General features: G+C 42.3%; 1 protein-coding gene across 2 annotated transcripts; it reads left to right on the forward strand.

Moving 5' to 3' along the window:
- On the forward strand, window positions 1–27,927 carry rbm33a (RNA binding motif protein 33a). Of its 2 annotated transcripts, none has more exons than XM_080515024.1 (19): window positions 1–133; window positions 3,751–3,826; window positions 5,465–5,513; window positions 5,910–5,983; window positions 6,127–6,424; window positions 8,317–8,457; window positions 8,666–8,831; window positions 8,941–9,176; window positions 10,384–10,702; window positions 12,197–12,258; window positions 15,645–15,774; window positions 16,283–16,653; window positions 17,022–17,285; window positions 17,494–17,799; window positions 18,065–18,889; window positions 20,564–20,740; window positions 21,498–21,683; window positions 22,009–22,097; window positions 22,266–27,927. In XM_080515024.1, the coding sequence occupies exons 1-19, from the start codon at window positions 115–117 to the stop codon at window positions 22,312–22,314; spliced, it is 3,837 nt and encodes a 1,278-aa protein (XP_080371150.1). In that variant the 5' UTR covers window positions 1–114; the 3' UTR covers window positions 22,315–27,927. The 2 variants fall into 2 exon arrangements, with proteins under 2 accessions (XP_080371150.1, XP_080371151.1); XM_080515025.1 differs by having other exon boundaries at window positions 16,283–16,641.
- The last annotated feature ends 56 nt before the right edge of the window (window positions 27,928–27,983 follow it).

The raw sequence follows: 27,983 nt of genomic DNA on the forward strand, positions 1-27,983 counted from the left end.
CTGCTCCCTTGCTCGGCTTCCAATGTTTTTGTACGGCTATTAAGCTGAAACAGTTAGAATTAAATGTGTTCTGCAGCTCTGTAGTGCGACTATACGCGGGACGGGCCTTGCAACATGTCGACTAACGCTCAGGGTAAGTCCCGCCAGAGGGTTTTTAATCTGCGATGCTAAGTTAGCCGCGGAGCTAAATTGAGCTAATGTTGCTCATTCGTACCAACGTCGGTTCAAAACACGGCCTCGGCGACGACAGGCCACATGGGAGCCCTCAGTTTTGTTTATTTAAGAATGCTTCATTGAAAAATCAACTTGATTCAATCGCCAGTCTTTCCACGATAGTATTTATATGAATGTGAGTGACGTGAGTTAGCTTAGCAGCTAACATAATACACGGTTACTCGTTGCTAAATTGGCGTTAAATAACATGCGTGCGCAAATAATGGCTTACAGAAGATCTACAGTAATAACGATCTGTATTAATACAAAAGTTAACACTGGAGGATAACATTACATTTCTGATTTGAGTTGTTATGGCTGCAGTTTAATAGCGTATTTGCATGTATGCTAGCTGCTAACGTGCTGTGCAATTATTTCACGTTGTTCCACTTCAAACTACAACCGAGAGCAACTCAAGCACACCAGCGGTGGTATTGTGTTATTGTGTACAACTCCTGTAATTACGTAACAACGGAAGAAATTGTTGATTTGTGTTAGTATGTGAGTGTGTGCATTTGCTTCCCAGCGCTTGTTATGTCAGAAAGAAGCTAACCATTGTAGCAGACGGAGGCAGGTGCGAAATACTTCCAATGTTATTGGCTGAGTGTGCTTTTTATTTTGCGCGCAGATCTGAAGTGACCACTATGAGGTACACTATATGAAAACTATATCTAAATGCTCAATTTTCCACTTCAATAATCAACGATTGACACCTGAAACGACGAAGTACAATTGGGCGCCAGCTAAGTGTATTGATAGGAAAATCTGACAGCTGCTTCAACGAAGTAATTGTTCAGTTGAGTCAGCACTACTTATAAGTAGATCCAGGATCCTCTCCAGAATACAGGAAAGCTTATAGCCATTTTAAAATACAGTTACGCAATAGTTTGATTATAAACCAATATTTGAGGTCCTAGTTGAGTTGTAAATACAATAAGTCAGATAATGTATCCTCAAATATTGCATATCATAAATTAAATTGATAAAATATTATAATTTATGTCAGTGGTAGAATTGGTACCGGTCCTCTAATATTTGCATTATGCTGGAGATTCTTTCTAGTTGACTAAATATGTTCAGTCTACCAAAATATCCTGTACAAGAAAATCTTCCAGTTAGTTAGTTGTTTTCACTGCAAGTGTACAAGATAAAAACTTTTTTTTTTTTAATCTATGGCAATGCTGACTCACAGAACCACTTCACAATAATTCTGAATATATGATCAGATTTGTGTGAGCTCAAACTTGCCATAATACTTGCCTTCTTACTAAACTTCATTGTTAAGCACACAAACATTCTCTTTTCTTAAGTTTTTGCCATTTTGCTCTGCAAAATGGCACCACATGTTGGAGTCGTTTAGGTGACGACTGTGGAAACAAGGCAATAGTAGGCAATATTGGGGGGGGGGGGGAAACTGAAGCGGCTACATTACATTGAGCTATAATCTGCAGTCAGAATGAAATAAGGTCAAGTGTTTTGTCTCTTTGCTTTTACAGATATAAGGAGCAGAATAGTCTTTTGGAAAAGTATTTTGGCTCCTGTGTTGAACCATTTATATAACAGCAAAGGGTCGAAGCAGTGAAGGGTTTCAGATGTGTTTCACTGGGGGATAGTTCACAGGTCTCGGTAACTTGAGATCCACTTACTATTGGCTAATACTTCCGCTCTCAATGATATAACACTCACTCTTATACACATGGTTAAACAAATGTACACATCACAGGAGCCAAATTACTCCACTCTTATTTGGCCGTAAAGTTTGAAGTGTGCTTTGTTTTGCCTGATAATTACAATGCACAACTTTTTAGATTTTCTTTACTATTACTGCTTAATAATTCTACAAGTCTATATAATCAGGGTTTTTTGTAAGATCTTGGAAAGTTTCATGTCATCTCCTCACAGTTGGTATTAATCTACCACATTTTAGTTCAATCGCAAATGTACAATTTTCATGAATGCAACAATAGATATGTCTATGTTGATATGTCAGAGATTTTTAAGTAATTTTATCTCCAGTAAGTATGTGTTTTGTCATTGACCCTGCATCGAATTTTCATTCTGCAGTGCATCTCTGATGTAGATCTATCTATCTATCTATCTGGACACCAATATTTCGAATAGATCATTCAAAATCTGTTTTGTGCCTTTCTTTCAGAAATTGTTTTTTGTGAAAATGTGGGAGGTACAAAAAACAAGATCACAGAAGAATCTGTTCTGTTTAATAGTCTGCATCCCTTTTGTATACATTGCATAGCAGTTAAGACAAATAGGCTCAGAAACAATTAGTTTCTGAGACAACAAAGAAAAGAACAAGTTTTACAGGTTTATAGTGCAATGCTCCTGCCCACTGTCTCATTATGCAGGCCTTTTGCTGTACCATCTTGAGATTTATTTATTTCAGTTTATTAATTATTTGCAATAACCAAAGCGAGTGAAAACAGCTTTGTTTTCGAGAAAAGGTTACAAAAAGCTAAAGATCAATACTGATCATATGGTGACACAAATTGGGTAGAGAGGCTGTGGGTTTGTGTGAATATGAGTTCTTCAAAAGAATAAGACAGAAATTGAGGGAATATATTTTGTAATAACAATTAGACTAGAATGTGACCTTATGTTCATCTGAGGTTTATACCCATTATCATTATTATTATTATTATATATTGTATATTATTGTCATTATTATAGAATGAATAAAAATAGTCTCAACTTTGCATCCCTGCTATAAAGTGTCTTATTATTCTGTAGCCCATTTCAGGCCCAACAATCATGAGGAGTCAGCCTCACTTATATTCAAGATCATTATGTTAATAAATCAATGAAACATTCAGTAGTTCAGGAGCCATGACTGTTTTTTTGTTGTTCTTTCCCAATTATGAGTAGCATCCAAAATTAACCCGTGATGTTCATCTAGTTACTAATTTGTATATGTGATAGCATCAGATTATTGTTTAATGTGTCCAAATTAAAAAAAAAAAAAAGTTTTAAAGCGAGAATTGTTTAATATATTAACAAGTGGTCAATGCTTCCAGAGGGCTTGTTAGTCTGCCTCTGTTTGTCCTGCCCCCCCCCTCTTTTTTTTTTTATTACACCCCATAAATGAGGTTTATCCCTTTGGGAATCAAAGGTTGCCCTTTGCCTTATCTGCTATTTACTGATCTCCCTTGAGCAGGGCCACTGTGACGAATGTTAAGTAGTCATAAAGCAACATACACCTGAGTGTATATAAGCCAACAGGAGGCCAAAGGGTTGTTGTTGATCTGTATCACTCGGTCATCTAACAGGAGGTGGTATTGTGACAAATGAAAAGATCAGGGTTTTGTTTGTGGATGAGGCGCAATAGCTAAAAGATGATAAATATCGAGTTTACAAAAATATGTGAAAATTGCAATTGAAACACCATCTGTATGGTGGCTGGCCTCCACTATTGCACAGGGTTGGGGCAAAAGAAACATGTACAGTTTGTGTTCAGTGTCTTTGTACAGTATAAATTGTAATGCTTTGTGTAGCCATTGTAAATAAAACAGTTTTTCGTTGCAGGTTTCGACTTCGACGAATATGACAAACCCGGTGCGGAACGGTCACGCAGGAGGAGAGGTGAAGACAATCCAGAGAGGTAAAAATGATTGTCATTCTCCTTTATCTCAACAGTGCTGTATTTATTTGACAACGTACTATTGTCATCAGTATTGATCGCCCTTATTGAATATTAAATCCTTATGAACACTGGATAAATAATGAGGTCAAACAAGGCCTTTTGTTTTTTGTGTGACACCACCCTGAGCGTGGCTTTACCATTTAGAGAAGATCAGAGCAGCTTCAGAGGTGTATCATTATGATGGAGGGTTAAAAAAAACCAGTAGAAGTGGGCACAATTATATTGCTAAACAATTAAATGTTTGCCACCTCAGTTGTGTTTCATTTATTGACAAGGTGCCGTTCAACTGTCATGCCGCTACCCACCACTAGTTGGGGCTTCAGAGCTTTCAGATAGGAGTCTCTCTCCCTCTCCCTGTGGCTGTGGTTAAGTCGACAGCACTTTTAAAACAGCATGACTTAAAGATGTAGCCATGTCCTCTCGCAAATCCAGTGCAGTTTGGTCATACTTTATCTCGAAAATCGAAAAAAGCCGCCATGTAGACTGTGTCACGTAATAAAACTGGCGTATAATCACTCCACTGGAGCAATGTGAAACTACATTCAGCTCAAGCAAGTCACTCAGCTTGACATTATTTACCGTACTCGGTCTGAAAAGATCACAAAGCTCCTCATGACATTAACCTTGCTTCCACTTTGCGACAAGGACAAAACAGTAAACATTTGTTTAGACAACAGTGTTGCAAGTCTTTGAAAATAGCACTTTAAAATTAGATTTTTATTTATTTATTACATTTTTTTTTTTAATGGCTCCTATTAAGTAGGGCAAACCCAGCTTGAACATGTGCATTAAGATTGGCGTCAATAGTTTCTCAGCACACATTCTGAGTAGATCAACAATACCAATGGTAAAATCCAGACTGTTTGTCCTGCTCACGCTTACATATGCCACCATGGAGGAGGACAGGTAAAATGCCTGACAGCCATTGACAATACTATCTTGTTTTGTGGGGGGGGGGAATCCAAGTGCGAGTTGTTTGGACTGGGGGAGTGAAATGTGTTATAAGCTCTGTGAGGTTGTATCTCCTACAATGTTTATCAACTAAATTACATTTTGAATTAGGACGAAGCAATGGAAATCCAGAGTTAGGTATTTTAGTGAAACATCTCTCTATATCGATATACTAAATCAAGCAATAAGACAGTCATGCTTTTCTATGCAAAATCTATTAAAAACCTTTGACTCTTATGTCAAGCTAAGAAAAAAAACAACTTCTTACTTTATTTTGTGTGTTTCTCTCTGAAGATATTTGGGAGAAGTTGAATTATTTCTTTTGCTTCCTGCCCAAGCTCTGAGACTGTAAATAAAAGGAAAGCACATTATGTACCACTGTGGAAACAGGCAGTGATATTTGGCACGGTAACATGATTAGTCTTCAGCAATATGATTATCTACTATGAATATCACGATTATGGAAATGTTTTCTGGCTGGTTCATGCTCACAATTTGCACACACAAAAAAGATTTGACCTAACATTAGACTTGGGAGAATAACTGCACCATTGGAAGCCAAGTAAAATATAAAGAATTAAATAGATTCATTTTTTTTTCTTACTTGGCTAACCTGTTATTGGCTTTTTTTTTTCTCCCTGGCAGTGATTTTGAAGAGGATTTGTTAGAAGAAGACTGGCTGTCAGGTAAAAAGGTAAGAATAAACTAAACTATTTGGATTTTCACTCTTGTTTTGTGTGGTTTGTATGTTTTGCGGATGGAAAATCTGTTATTCCTGTATTCAAGAAGAAAAATACAACCCCCCCCAAAAAAAAAAAAAAATTATATGCGATTGTGTTGGTAGAACATTTAGAAAATAGCTGTGAGCAGTGGATTTGGAGCAGGTGGCTCCTCCACAGGGGGAATTGTTGATGTGAAGCAGGAGGAAGTACAGTGGACAAAAAAGCACAGTGTTGACCTGCCCAGATTGCCTTCACCACATGGGAATAGAGCATCCTCTGGGGCTGGAGGTTGTCCCCTGCCTTCCATACACACACCTTTTAAGTGTACATACGCGCACCTTTTTATAATGGTATATTTTTGTTTACAGAATCCTTCAGAAGTATCAGATGAGGAGCTGAATGACGACCTTCTTCAAAGTGATGATGAAGATTTGAATATGATGTAAGCAAATTCCCACAGCAGTGCATTTTAAGTTATTTTTCCAAGTTAGAGCCGACTATTTTTTTTTTTTTTTCTTCCCAGTTTCTACGTGAGTGCTTCATCAGTATTTACTGGCACGGTTGTTGTTTTTTGTTTGTTTTCAGCGGTCAGGATGTCAGCCTCAATGCCACATACAGCTTGGGTACATCCTATGAGCAGCAGGACAAGTCGCAGGAGACAGACTACACAGATGATGTTGTGAACCTGGGTGCAGAGGGCTATGAAGGGGGGGAGGGATACCAGCAAGAGGGGGAAGAGGAGTTCACGGGGGAATATAGCCAGGACGACCCCACAGAGATGCCTGAAGACCAAGTGGATTACACTGGAGGGCTGGCTGATGACGGCTACCAGGATGAAGTGCTAGACATTGAAATCAATGAGCCTATCGATGGTGAATTTCAAGTGAGTTCTCACATTTGCTTACTCGCATGTAAACACACACACACACACACACACACACACACACACACACACACACACACACACACACACACACACACACACACACACACACACACACACACACACACACACACACACACACACACACACACACACACACACACTATTCTCCCGTTCCTGTCCAACCTCCATTGTACTAGAGAGATAATGTCAGTTTTCTTGTCTGGGTAAGAGGACAGTCGGGATTGAAAATCTATTCAGGAGAAGGAGATGTCGGTTGCGTTTTTTTGGGGGGGGGAGGGGGCAGGCGAGGATTAGATTCATTATCACTTCCTGCCAGTTAATTTCTCCATCTTGCTGACAAAGTTTTGTTGACGGCTTGTTTGGCGTGAGGTAATGCTCTGCCTGTCGCCTCCAAATCCCTGTGCCATTGTGACCTTGGGCCCTGTATCTTTAGGGGAGTAAGAAGCTGCTTTGTGTTGAGGGGATGTGCTGCCAATCGGCAGAGGTTAATGTGGGGGGCTTTTATCTCCCGCTTTCGACTGGATCTGATAAAGTCTCATGCAGGTGAAAAGATTATTGACCTTGCCGAGGACACTCTATACAGTTTTGTAATGATTGATGTGAGTTTCTCTTTCATTCGTTTCCCTTTCCTCTTTGCCCAGGCTAAGAGGATCACAGATAAGACATGTGCAAATGCCTGTTATGGTCCATTTACCATGGTGTGATTGTGTTTGGCACCTGACAGAGATATATTAGCTTACCTCCCGTTTCCAAACAAAGATAAGATGTTGACCTTCTTAGCGCAAGTGGCTGCCCATTTTGGATTTTGGGTCATTTTTGGACGTGCAGAAGTGTATTTGAATCATGTCCAATAACTGTTTACAAGGTCACTAAGGTGGCTGGCCTTGATGTTTCTTTCACTGTGATATTTATTGAACATTATGTGGAACAGTTTAGCGGATTAAGCTGCTGTGTTCCTTTGGGGCTGCTTGCCCATTTGTCTTTATTTACCTTTTTTCTGCATTCATATAGGCTGATGTTGACGGGCCAATAGAGCACAACACCAAACACCATTGTCTGACCTTATTTAGTTATTTGCTAAAGGGTGCTATGCCGCTGAATTGTGTGGAATAACTACCAACTCCTATATCAGCAGTGTGTCACTCTCTGCTTGGAAAATGTCTTTCATGACTGAGGTGCGCATTTGAGATTAAGCAAGCTGGCTGCATCGTGGCCTGTGCTGAGATCTTGTTATGGAGTAGGTAAACTGATTTGTCATCTCTGGAAATGTCTGCATCTCTGCCACATTTCTAACATGGAGGCATGAGCTTGCGGTGCGGCCAGTAACCGAGTGATTTGTGAGAAGTCAGTCAATGATATTTTCACCATCATTGAAGCGGGGAGGAGTGTTTTTATCTGTGCCTGCATTTCTGTATATCATGTCAAACATTTACATCTCATTGAATTTCAAATGCTGTCAGGAATAGTAATGAAGCCTTGCTCCCACTGTTATGGTAATTTGAGTCTGGAAGGGGTGGGGATGGCCTGGTGCCTCCCTAAAATCCTCACCGTAATATTTTATTGTGTACACTGGCCATGGTTTCTGTCTTTTATTTTATTTCAAACTTTATATGCGCTAGGTCCTATTAGCAACGTATATTATCTTTGAACTGTCCTATATTCAGGTTAGTCATTCGTCTGTTGTCTTTTCTTTATTTGTTTTCATTGTAACTACATTGCCAAGCATAATTAGATGTTTTCATTTTCCGTAGAAACACACAAAGATAGCTTTTTCCAGCTTTGACAGAGATGTCGTCAGCAATTGCTGAATGCTTATCAAAGAGCTCTGACTGCTTTATCAATACACATTATCTATACCGTCAATAAAGGATGAAGAATATCAAGCTTCGTATGGTGACGGGATTCTTCAGAGAAATACAGTCCAACAAGAACAAGACCCTGAGGAGATGAGAGAGGATCAGCGGGATGAAGAACAAACAGAGGGAAGGCACGTCTATGAAACAAAGGAGGTATGCTGAGATGCTGCATCTGTGTTTATTTCACAACTGGCTTCTCAAGCTGTTGAATGAGTTCAGCAGCAATAAAACGGCAGAAAATGTACATTATGTCTTTGAATAATAAGGTTTAATAAAGAAACTCAGTTAAACAAATGAAGATTACATGTCAAGATGATTGACTTTGTGAAATGAATGTAAAAAAAATAATCCATTTCACCAGGCTGAAAGTGAAGCCCCACCTGAAGAACCAAAGGAGGAATCTGATGAAGAGGACGAGGATGATGAAGAGTCTGGCCGCTTACGATTCAAATCTGAGAGGAAGGACGGTGCTGTGGTGCGACTGGCAGACGCAGGAAGTAAAAGAAGGAACATTCCAGAAACTCTCGGTACAAATTATTCCACACTGTTGTCGTGGGTGATGTGACATAAATGTGTATTTCAATTGTTTTCCAGAGTCTTTAAGTTGAGGCTCACTTTTGCTGTTTTAAACATCAGAACTTTCAGAGAAGGCGAAGCGAGATTTGATGGAGTTTGAGGAACAAGAACGACAGAAGAGGCAGAATCGTTATGGAGGCCGAGGGAGAGGAGGAGGTGGAGGAAGTGGAGGAGGAGGAGGGCGAGGAGGCAGAGGAAGAGGAGGCTTTCCTAGTTTTGGAATGGGAGACTTCAGAGGAAACAGAGGACGGATGATGGACCAGAGGCTCTCGCTCATCGGAAACATGGGCATGCAGGTAACCTATTATCCAGTTGTCCAATTGAATGCATTTAAACAGAAAATTATTTGAATGCATCATGTTTTATCACTCAGAACTAAAACACTGGTTAGTCTCTAAAGAGATAAAAAAAACAACTTAATGAGATCAAAATATTTTAAAGGCTCAGCTTTTCTTTAGAAGCTGCTCTCTACACTCGGGCCACCACAGTAATGTAACTCAGTCAGAAATTCTAAACATTTTAGGCATAGTTAAAAAAAAAAATATGAAAAAGGAACAAAAAGTGTTGTGACAATACTTCTTTGCGCTAAATCTTGTTTAATAGGAACAATATATTATCTTTTAAATTACGCTACATTTGTAAATACAATGCATTTATGGGATTGGCAGCAGATATGAGTATGTGTTGTACCCATAGTAATTTAATAGTTATATTGTGTTGAGAAAAAAAACATGCTTTAGCTGATGCTCCATAACATTACACACAGTTAAGATATAAACCAGACCTTGAAGTCATAGTTTTATTCACTTTGCAGCGCATGAAAAATATTGCAAATGTGTTTGGTTTCTTTAAACACGCAGCCCAAGGCCTCAGGTAGTAAACCCAAGTATCAATTTTCCAGTTGTTCACAGCTGGAGGGACCCAAGAGGGTTTATAGTGGTTCATCTCAAGGCTGAATGACATTCAGCTCCAGCAGTGCATTATTTTAGGTTGTATTAATTAATGATAATAGGCTGTAAAATTCACAACAAAACAATATCGTTGGGAATGAAAATTTAATGGCACATGGATGACATGCCAACACCACAAGCATTGTGCCCACTGCAGTTAATGAGTCTTTGCTTTTTACAACATACTGTCGCTGTCAGGTTTAACCATTTGACTAATTTGGTCGCTGGCATGTTTGTTTGTTTGGTAAACGGATTGACCAATTATCAAAGAAACATTCGCAACATCACTTAACTCTACAATTATTGCTCCAGCATTTTATCTGTTGGCAGTATTTTGACGTGACCGAGGAACATGTACTCTTCATCCTCTTAGGGACTAAAGTGAAGGGATTTGAGGACACAGTCTTGACTCTGGCCGGTGAATTTATTTGTGGCTGTGTCTTCACATGGCTGCAACTAATAATATCAGAATCTTTCACAAAGAAATGTGTTTTGACAAGTTGTTTTGGTTTTCCCTCCTCTCCGATCTCCCCCTATTTTTCCCAATTAACAGCCCCCCTCCCGAATGCATCCTCATCAGCAGCCTCACCAGCAGCAACTGCAGTCACAGCAGCACCACCCCTCGCGCCCGCGAGGGCCCCCTCCTTTCCAAGAGCACAGGCGTCCGCTGTCCCAGCAACCCCTTCAGCCCCTCATCCCGCCCCACTTGTCCCATCGATCTCCGCCACTGCGACCCCAGATGGAGCAACCACCGCGGATGATCAGCTCCCCGCCACCCAACTTCCCCCAGCATCACCAGCAACAGCCGCCGCAGCCTAAAAACATCCACATTAATCCCCACTTCAGAGGACCGGCGTCGACCCCTGTACAAGGTACAAGAATCCACCTCGAACCAAGGGCTTTTTATTTTACTGTCTGGTTTTTGAACCATCCGTTTAAAAACCAATTTGTCATTCATAAATAGCAAGCTTTTGCTGTAAATGCTTGGTCATATTGTGAAGTGGCTTCATCAAATAACTGTGCTGAGTAAGCACTTGTAATTGAAAAATTAGCCTTTTTTTTTGCGATTAACGACTTCAACCATCTCATTTCATTGAATTACCCCCACAGAGCCCCATATATCGTCAAACCTGATTTCCTTTCCTGTCACTATGATTTGAAATGCACACTTCTTATAACCATCACTTCCAGGCCATTTCAGAAAAATGGAAAATTCAAAACCTGCCAGAAAGCAGAGCTTTGTGTCCATATAGCAGTCATCACAGGTTGACAGTAGCCTTCCGATTGAAATAAAACCTGGTTGCCACATTGTAATTCTAGTTTTATTGAATGACATACTGTATATGTATGAATCATTTTCGCCACTGTGTCTGAAAGGGAGCAGTTTGCTAGCCCTGAGTGTAGAATTTGCGTGCATGCATTTTTTTAGCCTGTCTAATAGATATTGTAAGTTTTCTCTTTACATGGAGTCACATAAATTCTATTTTGAGGGGCAAAACTGCAGCGCTGCTTCTTTCGGAAGCTGCTCTGTTGAGGAACAGCAGCCTGTTCTGGCTGCACGTTCTTCACATAACGTGTTCAAAGGTATCTGGATAAGAATGTCAATTTGTTGTTGGCGGCCTAGTGACAGGAGAAAAGTTTCCTTTGCAAGTAATGGATTTTCCTTTAAAAAAAAAAAAATGTCCTTGGTCTGGCAGCATCACCATTTCATTTCCTTCGATGGGTTTTTCCATCCACACCGAGATAAAATTGCGTTAGTTAGTGTGCGAGGTTCAGGTTCTGCTCCTGAGAGAAATATGGCATCTTGAGGGTTAAGAAGTGCCTGTGGTTAGGATTTTTCTGTGCATTTGTGTCCATGTGTTTGTTTTCGTGTGATATATTTCAGACGTATTGCATATATTTGTATCTGTTTACCGCCTGTAGATGCTGACGGCTCTCTTGCTATAAAGCTGAGTGCCAACAACATAAGCCTCCCAATTTACTGAATTGTCTTCTTTTTTTTTTTTTCCCCAAACAGTATTTCTCTTTGTTTGTTGAATTTACTTCGTTCTTCACTTTTTATTATCCCTGCTCTTTGCCCGACAGTGTAAAGATTTGAGTCGCAACTCTACGCTACATTTTAACTGAATAAGTGCCTTCAGCGTGGAGATGTCTAATGGTCTCCTTCCTTTCCACTATCACCACCCCCTTCTGCCTATTGCCTCTCATTTTCATTTTCTCCTCCCCCTCCCCCGTCCACCCCCTTCTCTTGCTCTCTGTTTCTCCCTCTCTTCTCGCTCGCATGCTCTCTCTCTCTCTCTCTCTCTCTCGCTCTCTCGCTCTCTCGCTCTCTCGCTCTCTCTCTCTCTCTCTCTCTCTCATTGCAGTGCCCTTGATGCCTCCTGCTCAGAGCCAGCCCAGACCTGCTGTGGGTCCTCAGAGGTTCCCTGTGAGTAGCAGCTGCTCCTCTACCTCCCTTTCGCCTCACTTTCTCTCCCTCCCTCACACGGTTGGCGTCCCTCTTTGTCAGGGCAATATCATTGCTTCAATTAGACTGTCTGCCCCGGCCAAAATACTGTTAAAGTAAATCTGTAAACACTGATAGGACTCTTGACTGCACAACTGGAGAGGCGTGATAGTGGCTTTAGGCAGTAGACTTTTTGAGGTTGGGTCTGCAGTAGCGGGACTTAGCAGCTCTTCATGGATGGGCCGGGGCTCAGACTAGCCATCTTGGCACATAATGGAATTGTGAAACCAGGATAAACTGCCTGTTAAAATTCACTTTCCACAAGTTTCTGTGCCAAAGGCACAGAGACCTTTTTTTGAGCGGTATCTGAATTAGTGAAACGTGGTGGTGGTTTGATGGGGCTGGGGTGAGCCTTTTGCTATTTTGAACCATGTATTTTGAAGGCTGAATTTCACCGTCGGAGAAAAGGGATCTTAAGTCAGTAGTTTCTTGTAAGAAAAGGTCCTTTATTTCACTCGCAAAGAACCCATCCAGGGGATAACAGAAATGCCTTTAACGTAATTACTGTATTGAGGGATATGGCTCACTGGAAAGTCAGCCAAGGCACTTTTAAGTTACGCCATCCTTGTAGTTAATGATGCTCAGGCATCAGGTGGTGCTGGTACTGACTGACATCTTTCTGGAAAGTGCATTTTATATGGATTTATGCAAATTAGCTGTTGGGGAAATTGCTGCATCCAATTGCATTCATGTGGATTTGAAGCAGTGTTGCCAAACGAGCCAGGCTTTGGCACAGCAAAGTTGATCTTTGTCAAAAAAATAAAAAAATATTCCTTTTCATTTACTTTCTTTTTTAACCTTCAGAGCCTGTTTCATGGTATTCCTGTTTCCTTGGGTCTGTGATTGTAGTGGAGATCAATAGCACAGATGCAGTGAGGTGCTTTAGCTCTTACCAGACAGTGGAAGATGGGTGGGGAGCGTATGCAGACAACCGGGCTGATGAACAGCATAGTGTTGGATTCCCCAGCTGTCAATCCCATTTAAGCTGGTGTTGCCAAGGACACAATTTGAAATGCAGGTGACATACCAGCCGGCAACAATCCATTTATCAGTGGGCACCTGATTACTCATGATTATCATACATTATCATCCCATCAAATTTAATTGTTAAAAGGCCAGGCGAGTGGGGGGGGTCATAGCCTCTAGTATTACTGAATTACATTTTTTTTGCTGGCGGAGACTGGTTTTGAAATATTAATCCCAGTGCCAATTAAAGTCATTATTAGGAATCTTTATGCAGTCATTTTTTTTTTTTTTTGCCTCAACGTTATTGAAGCTAATAATTGTCAGAATTGAATCTCAATCAAATGATTCATCAATAAAATGAAAAATAAAAATTTTGTTTTAATTACATTCAGAATAAGCCAACAGTGAGAAATGTTCTCAATCTGTCATCAAAGAGGGTGAATAAAGGCAACATTTTACCTGTCCAACAGTGATTTGAATTTCAGATATCCTTTCATTTAATTAACTAATTTCAAAGGTCTCAAAAAAAAAAATCGAAAAGCATAATAACCTGTTAACAACTGAGAATCTTTTCTTAGTTTACTTTTCAAGAAACCACTACCTTTTGTTTCTCACGAAACTGAAATGAGCAATCGCATGCTTCTTCCACATTTGCACAGTTTTTTAAGAACTCGCCTTCATAGGAAAGCGCAAATGTTAATGCAGTTTAGCTATCACTGCTTCATCATGAGAAATGATGGCGCCCTCTACTGTTAATTTCAGGGTTCATATTGTTGTGTTATGTTGCCCCGGTGGAGATGAAAGAAAGATTACAGTTATGATATATGCACCATTGTTCTTTTTTGCAATGATTGCCACAGCAAGTCTTTGCAGCTGGTACCACAGGCGTTGCTAGTTTTGACACCGGATGTCTTTCCTGCAGCAAGTATAGTTTTATACATTGCGGCATATGGCACAAAGCAAGGATGGTTTCAAAAAGCTGTTAATAGTTTTTAATCTTTTGAAAGTAAAGAGTAAATACACACAAGAACAATTGGATGAAGACCACTCTGCGCCTTCCGAACTGCCTTATTTCATTTCTGCACATTTGTACAGTTTTTGTCGGAACTTTGCAGGGAGGTTGTGAGAAGAATGGACAACAGAACCTAACCTAATTAAAATGGACCATCTGTGTGAGCCAGATTTAGGACCCTCTGTCCTTTTGTACGCTGGTGATACCTCTTGATGACATTGTTGATTTGATTTGTATTATTCCCAGTTGGAAAGAATTTCAAGCCTGTCTAATGATAGATAAATGCTCCACAATGTGGTTTATGTGGTGAATACAAATTATTTCAATAAACTGCCAATAGTTTTTTATTGATAATGCAATAACAGGTCTCTTTAAACTAACATTTCCATATTTAACTAAATACTTTGACATTTGGCCTCTTTCGGTTGTATTCATCTTGGTTATCCCTCCAGAACTGTCCCGACGTCAAGTACATATTGAACAGCACACAGACTGTCAGGGATTAGAAGTGAGAGGATGAGCAGTGCTCTTTGAGAGGTATTATATGGACACCAGAGTCCTCATTGTGCAAACCTTCCTGCCTGACCTTTGTAGAACGGTATGATCGGTGCGTCCTTTGTGATTCTGTCTTTGTAAGCTCCTTTGATTAACTTTGTTAAGCAAGTTTTTGGGATTCTGGCCTTCTCGTTTTCTAACACCTCTCCCCGTTAAATACCTCCACACAGCAGTGGAATAAAGATGGATTAGGCCTTGATAGCATCTTAAGTAATTTACAATAGGCTCCGAGGAGGCAAGCCGCCCATTTGTGGAAGTGCCACGTGTTGAATAGCAGGTTAATTTTTCAACAGAGATGGATACTTAAAAGAATAAAGGAGACAGTTATGAGGGGGATTCGAATTCCAAGGAGGGATTAAATGCTTGTTATCTAGTTTTCCTTGGAAGACAGATTGGGAGTAGCGTGCATGCAATGAGTAGAAAGCCGTCGAACATACGGAGTGGTTGAAACAAAGATGAGGGCACTTATCCCCTCTTGAAATGCCCTTTCCTTGTTAGAGATAGGCTCTTAGAAGCTTTATCAACAAAGCTCCAAATAACATTAATGCAGGTTTGCTCACAAATTCACGCTGAAGGGTTTCTTTAATATTGGCATGCATATTGATGTTTACAACCTAAGATTTTGCATCTCTTTAAAGACCCCGGTACATGAATTACAAGCGCTCCCTGCTCGATGCAGTGCCTCACATATTCCCATTTTTCATTAGTTTAATTTGTTTGTGATTATTGAGTTCCCAGAATGGCCTATAATTCATGAGTTTTTGTGTCTTCACAGGGACCGGGAGACTTCGAGCAACACATGCCTGGTAATTTTGGTCAGCCCCAGCGGCCCCCTCATCACATAGAGCCCTTTAGAAACCAGCCACCTCAAGGTCCTCAGGACAGAGAGCCACTCTTTATGGGAGGTGAGTCTCACATCCAGCCTTGATGAGGGTTACAAAGCTCTCTTAGCATATTTAACCCAATTCATCATTACCACTGGTGCTATACCTACAGGGTATGCTGCTGGCTTTATGGTGCTGCTCTATTAGCACCACTCATGTTAAATGCATGATGTGTGTGTGTGTGTGTGTGTGTGTGTTTGTATCTGTGTGTGTGTGTATATACACATAAGTGTATACATATGGATATATATATATATATATCACCGATGGAAACAGAATTGAACAAATACTCAGTGTTGATGCAGATTTAATAACCCTACTCGTTTGTTTGCTTTTTTTTTTTACCTGAATAGAGTTGCTGTGTTTTTAATTGTTGTTGGTTTTGTTGTTGTTGTTTTTACAACCTGTGCCATAAAGTTATACATCTACAAATAGAGTTGCTTGTATTTTAACATTAACTCTTCAGGAAAAACAAACTCTGATCTCTGCTATTGCGTTGTGATTATTCCCCTCACTCGTCTGCTCACAGAGCGCCCAGATTCAGGCCGGTTTCCGGGGCAGCACATGTTTGATCACCAGGGCCCCAGCCCTCTGATGAGCAGCGGCAACAACCTCCACCACCAGGCGCAGCAGCTGCCCGGCCAGAGTCACATGGGCTTCGGCCCGCCAGGACCATCCTTTAACCAGCCGGCTCAGGGCCCTCTAGGACTGTTTCAGAGAGAAGCCCCAAGACCCAACCTCCCTCCCCACCAAAGTCACCAGGGAATGATGAACTTGAATCAACAAGGTGGCCCCCCTAACCAGCCCAGACCTTTCATGGGCCCTCGTCAGCCTTTTGGCCAGCAGGGGAACCTCTTCCCCCCGCCACAAGTTCAGTTTGGGATGCAGGTACGACTAAGAGTAAGTGCTTTTTTACAACCAATAGATTTTTGTCCTTTGTTTGCTTCCTCATTGTCATGATTCTTGGCTGTGCTTTCCTAATGTGGTCGTACAACACAATTAATTGTATTTGCTGCCACTGAAGTGTTGTGGGCAAAGCCGCATGGCAGGCAGCTCTGCATTTGGTCAGGAGGCACAGACAAGAGCGCCCTCTAGTGATTGGATTGCTATTGTAGTTCCGCTATTTTGATACCAAAGGACATTACTGAGAGCTGAATTATGTGGAAATTGCTCCTCACATTGTTGAAATTAATATATATTAGTGTAATAGAAATCAATTCGGTTGAAATAAATTGAAACTCTAATTGCTTATATTTTTCTACTTTCAGGGCTTAATGCATGGGCCTCCTGTCTCCCAGCTTCAACATCACAACCCACTGTCACCCCATCAGCCCATGCACCAGCCACAGCAGCACCACAGGCAGGAGTTATCCCACCATCAGCAGCAACAGTTAAACCTCAGCGAGCCTCGCCCCATTCTCCACCATGGCCAGAATCCTTTCCATCAACAGCAGGCGCATGGTAGCCCCAGGCAGATGACTCCCCACCCTCAAAACCCCCAACAGCGCAACATGTCCAACAGGCAGAGGATGGTGAGAGATTAACATATGAGCTCATCTATTTTCTGCTCTAACTGTTGCATTTTTATCGCCGCGCAAGTCTTGACTCTACGTGATCCACTTTATTTAGTCCCTCCTTATAAAAACACCCAGCATGGAGGAAAATACAAAGCAACAATAATGATGTATTAAAATATGAGTGATTTAAAGAAATATCTTTTTTTTTTGCATTTTTTTTCAGAATACACCAATGCCCAAGCAAATGCAGCAGCGCAACAGCAACCTACGGGAGCTCCCTGTAGCACCTGGCAACACAAACACGAACAGTGCCCGCCACCCCACCACCCCCACCTCCCATGCTGCCAACATCAAACCTGTTGCCAGGACAACACAGGGGATGCGTCCTGGGCAGATCGCTCAGCGGATGTCTGATGGTGGCAGAGGAAGAGGCCAAGTCGCTGCAAGGACTGAAATGCAGCCCGGAGGAGCAGGCAGAACGGTGGTTCGCAAGGAGATCCCAAGCACGCCGCCCAACATCAAACCACAGGTCAGCTTTAGAATGACGTTAGCGCTTTGTCAACGACCTGAAAAACCCATTCAAAATGCAAATTTACTGTAATAATGATTTTTCTGAGTGTTTGCTGATTGCATCTTTGTCATTCGGTGAGAAAGAAGAGACCCGTACAGTTTTGTCTTCTGGGTATTGCTTGATAGCCAGCAGCAGTTTGATTCAGAAGGGACTCTGGCCCACAGTTCCTCTTTCATTAAGTGCAAACTAGAAACTGTATTTCAACTTGTGTTTTATGCCACAGGACCCTGATGAAGATGAGGAAACGCGGCAGTATCGTATGAAGATAGAGGAGCAAAAGCGTCTGAGGGAGGAGATCTTGAGGAGGAAAGAATTGCGGCGACAGATGCAGGCTGGTGTCAGGAAGAAGGAGCTACTTGAAAGACTCAATCAGGGCCCGGCTCCTGCACAAATGGAGAGCACAGAGCCGCATCAGCAAGCACTGCAACAAGTGCTTCCACCACAGCAGCGACAGCAGGAACAAAAACCACAGCAGCAACTGCAGCCACAGCAACTGCAGCCACAGCAACTGCAGCCACAGCAACTGCAGCCACAGCAACCGCAGCAACTGCAACTGCAGCCACAGCAACCGCAGCAACTGCAGCCACAGCAGCTGCAGCCACAGCAGGCCAGACAATTCCCTCAGAGAGTACAACAACCATTTAATCACACTTTGAAGATCCCTAATCTAGGCAACATCAATCCGCCCGGCGGCCCTCCTCAGTCTCCTTTACTGCGTCCCAATGTGAAGGCGCGTCTGCAGATGGCGAAAGGCAGCGGGCAGCAGGCTCCAGGGCCTGATCAAGATCAACAATGGAATTGGACCCAACAAAATCAGCAACAGTTCCCCCAGCAACGCAGGAACCCAAACAGACCTCTTCCTCAGATCCAACCCATTCAAGTTCCACAAAACAACATACCTATAACTCCGTCAGTGATCCCCTCGCTGGCTATGTCTCAAGGACTTAAACCCGGGTCGAAGCGAACTGTGATGCAGCGGGCCAAGAACCCCAGTATGGAGGGCCAGCAGGTGGCACAAAAAGTCCGAGTCGTCACACTTTGTGGAGCGGTGAGCACACGATTATTTTTTTCTTTAATGATCTGACACATTCTTTTAGGTTTTGGTATGACATTTATTTGATTCTCTGAAGCAGGTTTTATACCACAGGGGAAACGATCATTTTTAAAGGAAATGCCACTGATTGCCCTCACTGTCTGTTTTGTAGTTGAAATGATATCTAACCTATGGGACTGACACAGTGATGTCTGTGTCATTTTAGCAAAATTGATCTGTTAGGAGTTCCCTCTCTAAAGCTTTGAGAACTGGTATTTAAGCCACAATACTTTCCCATATGTTTTACCTTAAGAGTATAGGAAAGCTGTAGGCATTAAAGCGGGCGGTGTGACATTTATCTGTTGAGTCGGGGACACCTCGTCACTGCTTTTAAAGGTTGAAATCATTTTTTCTTTTTTAAGACGGAGGCCTTGACGGGGACGAAATAAGATTGATGGTAACTCCAATAAAGTCCGAAATTAACACGGCTGTCTATTCTATACTAGTTTGAGAAGTTACTGCCGGGGCCCTAATTGCACATTAATCTTTATTGAAAAACCACAAAGGCTTGCATGTTAAACACTTATACTTGTCACTGATGAGACTTGTTGGTTGGATGTGATAGTATTTGAAATAAGCTGCTTTCCGACTTCATCCCAAAGGATCAAGCTTCCGAGCCAAAAATCACAGGCTGGCTGCAGATGAAGATAACTGGGTGTCATTGCTTCAATGGAAACCTGCGCAGAGCTATCAGATGTACCGCATCTTAGAGGAGGGAAAAAAAAAAGGGAATGGGATGTGAAGTGCAGAAAGAGATGAGACTATGAAAAAAAAAACCCAGCTAAGGCATGCAGTGAAAGGAAGATGCTTGAGATGCTTTCACATTGTTCTGCTGTCATCAACGGGAGCTTGACAATGTTATCTCTTCTTTTCTTATTTCTCTCTCTCTCTCTCTCTCTCTCTGTCAACCCTCAGTGGCGTTGTCTACCCATCTCTCAGGTGCGAGGCGACAAAAGATGCCAATCCGAAACCCTTGTAATTAATCTTTTTTGGTAGGGGAGGAGAGTAACATAATACCTGTGTAAGAAAGTTGCCACTTTTGAGGATTTGGATTTGTATGGCTTAGGCACACAGATAAGAGGCAAATTATATTTTCATCAGGGATAATACAAAGCGGCGCAAGACACAAAAGCTGAGGAGGACGGGGGTGTGGGAGGGGGATGGGGTACACATCGAGCTGCTGTCGTTCCAGTGTAATGCAGCTTAGCATTTGATGGGTGCAATCAGGAGCTGTGATTTCTATAGGAGGGATTAATCCATTTACTCTCAGCTGGAGACAGGTCAGAGATATCGCCTCTTTTCTTCCCTTGTATTGATCTGTCACATCCTTCTGCCGAGTTGGGGAAGAAACGACCTTCAATTCCTTGCTGCATGTCAACAGAGTCGAGCTGTGACTTTATTTGATAATGAGACCATCACCTTGTTGGGTTGATCTTTATTCTCTGCAGCCCGTCTGATAGGAATCCTGCCCTGATGCTGACAGGCTTTTAGTTTGCTTTGTAGATGTGGCCTTGCATCTCTCTTTGCCATCCACAAAAATGCTTGAATGTGGGCATGAGTATTTATTTATTTCTTTCCCTGCTACTTGAGATTAAGTTGGAGATGCTGTCCTTCATCATCCCCATGCAGGGTGGAAAGGAGCCTGAGGCCACCACTGGGATTGAACCGCCACAAGGCAACTGGCCAGCACCGCCGCTCAATCAGGGCATCCAGAGGAAGGTTACAATGACAGGACCGCAGCAACAGGGACCAGGCGGCACACCGCAGGCGAACCGGGGAGGCATGAGCAACCCACAGCAAAACCGGGTATGTCATAACTGAGCCCTCGGTTTCTTTGGCGTTGCGGACACCGGGAACCATTTCACCAAAACATATTTATTAATAGGGCAGACTGCCTGTGCCAAAATGTCTCCTGTAAAGTTGCCCTATGCTGGTGGCATTGCTTTGGCATTCAGGAGACATACCAATCGAGCAGGAGCTGTAATAAGACAGGACAATGTGCCAGGTGCGGTGATATTGACAAGCTGAAAACAGCGTAACACGGGGGGCTACACAAGGTCCCCTGGCCTCTCTGCACGCCTGTCACCACCAGGCTCCTGTCACCGTTACCGTACTCACTGACACTGACAGGGTAAGGCAGCCACCATAACGCTCGCGTGGCTCCCTTTCCCTTTATGCCCCCACCTCCGATACACACATAAACATATTCCTGCTACCTCCTCTCCTCTCTTTTAGGGGGAATCTCCCTCCCCCTCCTCTTCCTCTGCAGCGGAGGAAGCGTATCTCTCACTCACAAGCTCATATGAAGATATGGCATGCCACCTGCATCATGTTTTGACATTGATGTTCTATGTAGAAATATGATGAGTCAATTGCGCGGAAGCCTGAAGAGTGCGAGGGGAAAGCAGCTGCGTTTTAAAATTTTTACCTTTGAGCTAAGCATCTGAACACGTCAACGTGACTATCAAACGGCAGAAAAAGGTTTTGTTTGTATTTTTGCTGCTGCCGTTCTCTTCAAAAATTCCACCGACGTGGTCAATATTCCCCACTTGTGCGGTCGTAGGTTGTCATGTCGGCCCGCGGTCGAGGTCGAGGAGGCGGTCCACTGGGTCGAGGCCGCGGCATGCCCACCAGACAGAGCCCAAGAGTGGTGGAGAGCGAGCGGTCCGTTGTGTCGATCGAGGGCCTCTCCTCATCCACAACCGACATGCAGCTGATGAACCTCCTCCGGTCCATCGGGCCCATCGAGGTAATGAACTCCCTGTGTTTCTCTATATGTCTGAGTGTCTTGGCTTGCCACCCACACGAATCTGTACAAAATCAAATGTTTGTGCATCGTTATTATTGAAGATGCATTTCTGAAAAAACGCTCAAGAAATATTTACATGGACCCACTGGATTGGAAGCAATGCATCGTCTGTGTGTGTGGTGCTGTATCGCCCCCTGTTGACTTTTTTTAGGTATGTTAGGCTCCAGAAATAAATCATTTTTGTTCTCCCCACCACCCTCACTCCCTCTACCGGACGAGAAAAGCATGCAGGTGTTTTCAGTGTGTCTTTTCCTCTGTGCCGCAGATGTTTAATATGATGCCCCAGCAGAGGAAAGCAGTGGCCAAATTTTCCAGTCCCCAGCACGCAGCCAGTTTCCAAATGAGCTTCCATCGGTAATTAAACTTTCTTCTCTCTCTGTCGCCCGCCTCTGTAAACACCATCGTTGATAGTTTTACTTTCATCCAGTGTAGTGGAGAAAGATTGAAGCTGCTGTGCAGTGCTGTAAGCATTGTTCTCTCAGGCCGTAGTGTTTCAAACATTATTATCGCAATCACACGCAGGCACATGATTGATTTATCCCACATCGACGTGTCGCTGATTGACGGATGAGGAGCGCACTCGAGCCAGGGAGGGTCGTTGCAAGACGGCGCTCCGTTCCGACGTGGGACCCTCTCATTCGCAGCGCCGCCCCGGGCCGAGGAAAATGTCTCCCATCTCCCTGTGGGCTCACTGAAACTTGTCGGCCACACAGACTCCGTTCGTCATCAAGCCGCTTTCGTTTGGGAACAGCGAACACAAAGACATTACCTCCCAGCATGCCTTTGTTTTGACGTTGCCCGCCACATGACTGTAGTTGTAAAACAGCACTGGAAAGGCACTGGACCCTCAATCCTACTTGGATGTAGTTTGTGGAACTTTTTTTTTTTTTCCTTTCTTTTTTCTCGGTGGTAATGTTTGCATCTTATACAGACCCTTTGGAGAAGCTATCATGGGATAATGGTTGCTCCCCTCATCAGATAGATTCATGAAAAAAAACACATCAAACTAGTTTTCATACAGAGGCTTCATAATCTGTTCCTATTGTTTGTGTGCCGTGCTGAGGTTCCATGCAGAGTATGGCCGAGGCGGCGTCTCCTTCCTCGCATAGTGTGTGCGGGTGTGTCCTCCCTCTATAGATGGCAGCATTTGATCAGGATTGTTGTTTCATTGGTTTCAGTCCAGGCAGCCTGCAGTCGGCTTTTTTTGGCCAATGGCGCTATCTTGTGGATGCCGTGCACTCAGGCACAGTAGCGATACATTTCCATTGTTCTTGGTTCATTTCCCAGTGTTTGAGGAAGGGTCAATGTTGTGACTGGTGTAGATTTTCTGATGCTGAGTCTTTAAATCCTCCCTTGTAGCTTATTGTTTTGGCTCATTCTCCTGACTGTCTTTTAAAGCTTGTTGGACGTGTCTTTTTTTGTTTTTTTTCTTTGACTAAATATTTGCTGCGTTTTGGTATTTGATATTTTAATTGTAAGTATGACTATGAATTGGTTTGAATTCAATCACTGCTCTGTGTGCTGTGACAGAGTGCAGAGGTAGTGGATTTTTTTTAAAAGTACACCTTGTTGTGTTTGGGAGAATTAACGTTTTGTTCTCATTTTGTTGGACAGACATGCTTCTCCATAGGTCTGTGAGAACACACTTGTCTTGGAGTTATTGTCATTGTGAGCCTGTCGGGTTTCGTGCTTCATTGCTTGGCTGCAGTGACACTGAGAGAAACTTCCTTTAATATCAAGCGTGTGGTATCAATTAAAGTGAGGTGGAATTAAACTAATACTTTTACACACACACACACACACACACACACACACACACACACACACACACACACACACACACACACACACACACACACACACACACACACACACACACACACACACACACACACACACACACACACACACACACACACACACACACACACACACACACACACACACACACACACACACACACACACACACACACACACACACCATCGGTATCTTCAACACTCGAGGCTCCACATGCTGCTCACATGCTCCATGACTTTGTTTCTCTTTTAATTTGGCCTCTCATCTGCAAAATGCTCCTTCATCAGTGGAAACGCTTCACTTCTCTTAACACTAAAAGTTTTCTTTGTCAAACTTCCAGTTGATTGTCATAAAACACAATCGTCAACCGACATACAGTTTAAAGCTTGAGGCTCCTGTTATGTGAGCCTGTGCGATTAATACACAACATTTTTATTCCGTTAAACAGTCGATCCACTTTTTCTGTACAAGAGCTAAGAATTAATACATTTAACGGAAGGTGACAGATAAAATCGAGGGGACAACCATTATCTATGTAGTCATGTACATAAATATACCTGAACTTTCTCCCAGTGTTTATGTTCTTTTTTTTTTCTTTTTTTTAGTTCTTTATTCAAGTTGTATCAAAGCTAAACCTTTTTTTTTTTTTTTTAATATGTAAATCTTTGCTGATGTGTCCAGACAAAAATCATTTTTATAAGTGGTTTGTTTCTACTTCAGAGCCAAAAAAGAGACTTGACTGGACCACATTTCTGTTCATAAGACAAAGAGTTTAAGGGAAAAATGAGAGAGAGAAAAAAAAATAAAAACGTGGCCAATATACCGTCAACGTGCAGGTATGTGAAGCCGGTTGAACTTTAGCCCAAAGATGTGTGGTTTTCTGTGATGTCCATGTGTCTGGTGCCTCCATGATGAAGTATTTTTTATGGTTTGTGACACTTAAACTCCTTTGTGCCTTAGATGTTGTGTAAGTTCAACTTGCATCATATTATACAACTTTTAAAAACCAATTTAAATGATATTGTTACAATCTGCAGGTCGATCGATTTTTGCAGTTTTTAAACACTAAATCTGACACCCAAAAAAAAAAAAAATACTCTTATTTCTTAAGGTTTAAGGGAAATATCACTTAATTTAAGTGCTGAATTTATCTGCTTTGGAATTCACATGGGAATTTGGCCTGCAAATGAAACCAGGATGTCATACTAATGTGCAAGATTAAACCTAAAGTATAAGTATATTTTTGGACTCGAGAGATAAATGTGAATTAAAAGTCTACCGTCATTTATTTACTGTCAACTAATTCTCGCAGTTGTGCATCTGGATGACATCAGGTTGAAGTCCCCGACTCTTGAGAAGTGTTAGTTCGCCTTCACAAGTCCTTATTGGCTTCGGCCCCTTTTGCATGTGTGGGATCGCGTTCACAAATTCTGTGGTATTTCCCTTAAAAATCAACCGAGATAAGTCTGAGCGCACCAAATTGACGGAGAAAGGAAAAAAAACAAAAAAGAAGATGCAAGTGTGGGATTGTCACCACTGGGGGCAGTAGTGAGGTGTCTGAACATGCCCCATAACGTTCCCTTCTTGTTTTGTCAATCTTGAGTGGTTTCAAGTCTTTTTTTGTATGTTTGGCCGTTCACTGACTCTTTGTGTTTTTTATTCCTTTTTCTTTTTTTGTTTGTTTTCTGTCGTGGAGGTTTTTGTCCTCTCGCTTCGATGTACTCACTGTCCCGACATCTATGGGTTACACTTGTAAATAGTGTGCTGGTAAATCCTGTGGATTTGGAGGCGTGTCGGCAATGCCGCTCCTAGTGATATCGATATAAGACGCTGTGTCTTGTAATGCAAGAACAGATTCACATTGGATCCATTATGTATCTCAATTTTCAGAGATTCTTACATTTATTTATTAATATTTAGAGGGAACTCTCAGATTTAACAGATGACTATGTCAGATGTTAATGTGATTGTCTTTGTGGTAAAATCAGAATATACGGTAGTGTTGAGCTCGATCGATAAAACCAGCTGGGACAAATTCTCTAACTTGTTTTTTTTTCCACCCCCAACAGGTCCACTTGATGAGTCGTGAGGCTGAAATGTTGCGTATGTCCTGGAATAATCATTCTTTCTGGGTTTTTTTCTTTCTTCCAGGTCAGATCTACCTCACCATTAAATGTCTTAACGTCTTCTGGAATGCAAGTGAGTGACCAAACCAGAGGCTTGACGTGTTTTAGTGGCTTTACACCGGGCATGCTAATGTCGCTCGGCGAACTCCAAACTGTGAAGGAGAAAGCTTCGGGAATAATCTAGGGGTTTTTTGTGGGACCAAGTTTAATTCTGTGTGATTGAGATTAAATCAAACAATACGATCTTCAGCGCAAATTTCCACACTTCATCAAAGGAAAGAAATATGACCACGATGCAGAAACATTTGCACACAAGCAGAGATAACTTTGAATGAATGTCGCGTTTTCGTCCTCTGCTGTTCATACTGCAGGTTTTATTTCCAAATAAGAATTAATAAAGAGAAACTAAAAAGGAATTGATTAAAGAAGCAAGTCGCTAAGCAGAATCGGAAATGGAATCTGAATCGTGGAGATCGAATTCACTGCTCGTATCAGGAGTTCTGCACTTGAGTGTGTATTTAAAATCCTTGACAAGTTTGTTTTTATGACCTTGAGAAAATAAACACGTCTTCATAAACACTAAATATTTCAAACCATCTAATGAGAAGTTAAGAGTTTTTTGACTGTGGATCCCAACTTTAACGTCAATATCTTATGTGAAAAGTATCAGGAAGGCGGGGAGTTCAACTAAAAATGACCAATTTGAGAGAGACAGCATTTAATAGTACTTTTCTCATGTAGATTAATGAGAATCTCGACCAGAGGGCCTCATGGGCCACAGTCCTGCATGTTTTAGGTCTCTCCCAGTTGCAACACCTGAATGCAATATATCTATTCAATGCAACTTTATTTATACAACGCTGAAAACAATAAAGTCATTTCAGGGCACTCTTATAGAGAAAACCCAACAAGTCCACATGAGGCAGTGACTTTCTGTTATTCCGGGTGTGGAGAGCAGATAGGAGAGAAACGGATAAGAGATCCGCTCGGTGAAGACTGAACAAGGGGTTTGTTATTGTTTTTGTTTGTGTTTTTTCAAGCCTGATGATGACGTCATCCTTGGATTGCAGCAGAGAGAGCGTTAGAACACGCAGGACGGCGGCCCACGAGGCCCCAGAGTTGATTTTAAGTTGACTATGTATTTCTGGGGGGTGCTGATCAGAACGCCAGCAGGTCATTTGACATCACGCGTTGCTGTTTTGAACTTATCGAGTTAAAGACTTTTCTCCACTCACGACCCAATGCACAAAACCTCCAGCTGAGCTGAAACACGACTTCAATCTGCTGTGGCGCTCGGCAGCACCGTTCTCAAATGACCCGCTCCGTGGGCACTTATCTAAGCACGTGAAGCCTCTGGTGCGGTCCCACACGCCGCCATGTCGATGTTGTGTATTTGTATCTTAACACACCACCTCGTGTGACCCGAAGTCACCCCGGGTGTCGCTGCGCCGCCGCAGAGCGACCTCTGGGATTAACTTTGGGTGCATTTTTGAACAGCTTACCGCCGGGAGGAGCCGAGGGTCAGCCGTGATGCCGTCACATCACCGCTGCCTCAACCTGTTCGTGTAACACTCCAGTTTGTTTTTTTTTGGTGTGTGTTTTTACAGCCCTTCAGCCCCCGAACGAAGATCTCACTCAAATTCTCTCCCCTCACTTTTAATAGCTGCTGCTGCTGCGAACCAGGCTGTGATTCACCCCGCATTTCTCTCCCATCTCTCTTGCTTTTTCCTTCCCGGGCCTACCTTTCACGAAAGTTGCTCTTGGTTTCCTGCTGTTGTTGATTGAACCTGAAACTTCTGTATCAAGCAGGGCGGCCTGCCTGGATTACCGTTGTTTGTTAGCCCGGTTGGATGGAGGTTGACGAGAGCCGGGTTCACAGAGCAGACACTAACTCTAAAGCAAAGCCGCCTTACGGCTTTCACTGCACCAGGGGTCATCCCGGCTTCATGACACTGATTGTTTGGTTGGATTTTGAAGGAGGAAAAAAAAAAAAAAAAAGAAAGGACGCGTGGTCCCTCAACTTGAACAGTGTGACGTACCCGAACAAATGAGTGAAAATCCAACCTCTTGACGTTGTTACTCTTCACCCTCTGATGTTTCATGTGAAGCCATCATGTGTTGTGTTGGAATCAATCTTTGTGCACTTTGTTGTGATGCTGAAAAATCATTCAAGTTGAAATGTTGGAAAGTTTAAAAAAAGAAAATGCACTGAAATAAGAAGTCTGTTATAAACTGATGGAAAATAAACTTTTTTTAATGCACAATGTCCGACTTTCTTGATTTTATGTAATGATTAAGAGTGTCTGGTTTTTCG

This window comes from Blennius ocellaris, assembly GCF_963422515.1.
Source record: "Blennius ocellaris genome assembly, chromosome: 19".
Taxonomy (NCBI): Eukaryota; Metazoa; Chordata; class Actinopteri; order Blenniiformes; family Blenniidae; genus Blennius; species Blennius ocellaris.

Coding starts and splice junctions, on each gene's coding strand:
- rbm33a (XM_080515024.1), top strand. Junction 5,514..5,909: donor ACTGGCTGTCAGGTAAAAAG/GTAAGAATAAAC, acceptor TTTTGTTTACAG/AATCCTTCAGAAGTATCAGA. Junction 21,684..22,008: donor GGTCCATCGGGCCCATCGAG/GTAATGAACTCC, acceptor TCTGTGCCGCAG/ATGTTTAATATGATGCCCCA.